Raw genomic sequence first — 1491 nt, 5'->3', positions numbered from 1 at the left:
CTTGAAAGCCGGTGTTCGGCTCGGCTCCAGACTACTTTTAGTCGATGAGATGATTGACTGAATCAGACTACTTTTAGTCGATCAGATGATTGACTGAACATCATCGGCTCACTGACCTGACACAACGGCCCGATGAGTCGGCCCAATTACTCGAGGAGGCCCATCGAGACAAGACACATTAGGTCAACGAGCGTTCACCTATAAAAGGAGGAGACAAGGCAACAAGGAGGGGATCCGCAAATTACTACACTCACTTTCGGCTAGAATTAGGGTTTTACATCTTACATCTTGCCGACTTGTACGGTCCGACAAATTTGTCTTCGCCGGACTTTTTCCTCTGTTTTCTTCCCCTTTTGTAACTCGGTTTCGACTCACTGATCTAATAAAACACGTCTTTGTCTTGACCCACCGACGAGAACTCGTCTCTTTTCTTTACTAGTTTATTGACAGTCTCAGTTTAAACAGAACTGAAGATTCGTTGTTTAGAACATTGTTTCTCTGTTTCCAAACACTGTAGACAATGGCCTGAGCACATAGCAATCTCAAGAGTCTGGTCGGTCTTGAAGAGGAGTCTTTTAACCAACTCGGCAAGTGTTGCCAATTGATAAACTGACCCATTGGCCTCCCAATTCGTCTGAAAACCTGCTCCCATATTTCTGTTGCGTAATGACAAGCGAGAAAAACTGGTCTCGTGTCGCTGAAGAGCAGATGCAACAAAGGTTTCTGCATCATTCCCCATGTTGAGAGGCGTGTCTTGTGGGAAGTCCGAGGTAGCCAGCCACCCACATATTGAGAAATAAGAGAGAAAAATAATTATCGTTCTCCATGAAATAATTTATCAGCTAGATAGACAAGGCAACAAAAGTAATTATCGTTCTCCAGGAAATAATTTATCAGCTAGATAGACTGAGGCAACAAAAATAACTCAATACTAACACAAGAAGCGTAAGTGGTATCGTACTAAAATAAACAAAAATTGTGAACTCATCCTGCAATGCTTGAATCTCTCGTTCTTTACGACTTTCTAACGAAACCACCTGTTTCAGAATATGCTGCTGATCAAAAGTTCAATTTAAATCGCTTAAATGTAGCAAAAGCTTTAGTAAAATAGAACGGGAAGATCTAACCTTTGTACTAATCATCAGCTGCGCATTCTCATGATGGCTAGCTAGTTTCTCGTACAGCTCCTTTCTTTTCAAATGAACTAAAGAGTCACATGAAGATTATACTACAAGAAAACACGGACAATACCGACGAAAAAACCGACCGAAAAAAATCATTTTCCAACGGAATTCCGACGAAAACTTGTCGGAAATCTATTTCGGCAAATTCGTCGGAACTTCGTCGGAAAATCCTGACAGAATACTTTCGTCGGTATTTGGTCATACGATCCCGACAGAAAACCGACAAAAATCTGACAAAAATATGACCGTTGCAAAAAATTGACACATACCGACAAAATACCGACGCAATACCGACTATTTAGGTATT

General features: G+C 41.2%; 1 protein-coding gene across 1 annotated transcript in view; it reads left to right on the top strand.

Annotated features, from left to right (window-relative positions):
• The first annotated feature begins 666 nt into the window (after positions 1-666).
• The window catches only part of LOC106321275, a 4458-nt gene continuing 3633 nt past the window's right edge, over positions 667-1491 (top strand). Inside the window, exon 1 of the mRNA XM_013759579.1 lies at positions 667-719. Within this exon, the coding sequence (XP_013615033.1) occupies positions 667-719 (53 nt within the window). The remainder of the gene's footprint in view (positions 720-1491) is intronic.

The sequence above is a fragment of the Brassica oleracea genome, unplaced genomic scaffold (assembly GCF_000695525.1).
Source record: "Brassica oleracea var. oleracea cultivar TO1000 unplaced genomic scaffold, BOL UnpScaffold01377, whole genome shotgun sequence".
Classification (NCBI taxonomy): domain Eukaryota; kingdom Viridiplantae; phylum Streptophyta; class Magnoliopsida; order Brassicales; family Brassicaceae; genus Brassica; species Brassica oleracea.
The sequence above is the reverse complement of the archived record's forward strand: the minus strand, read 5'-3'. Positions and strand labels throughout refer to the sequence as shown.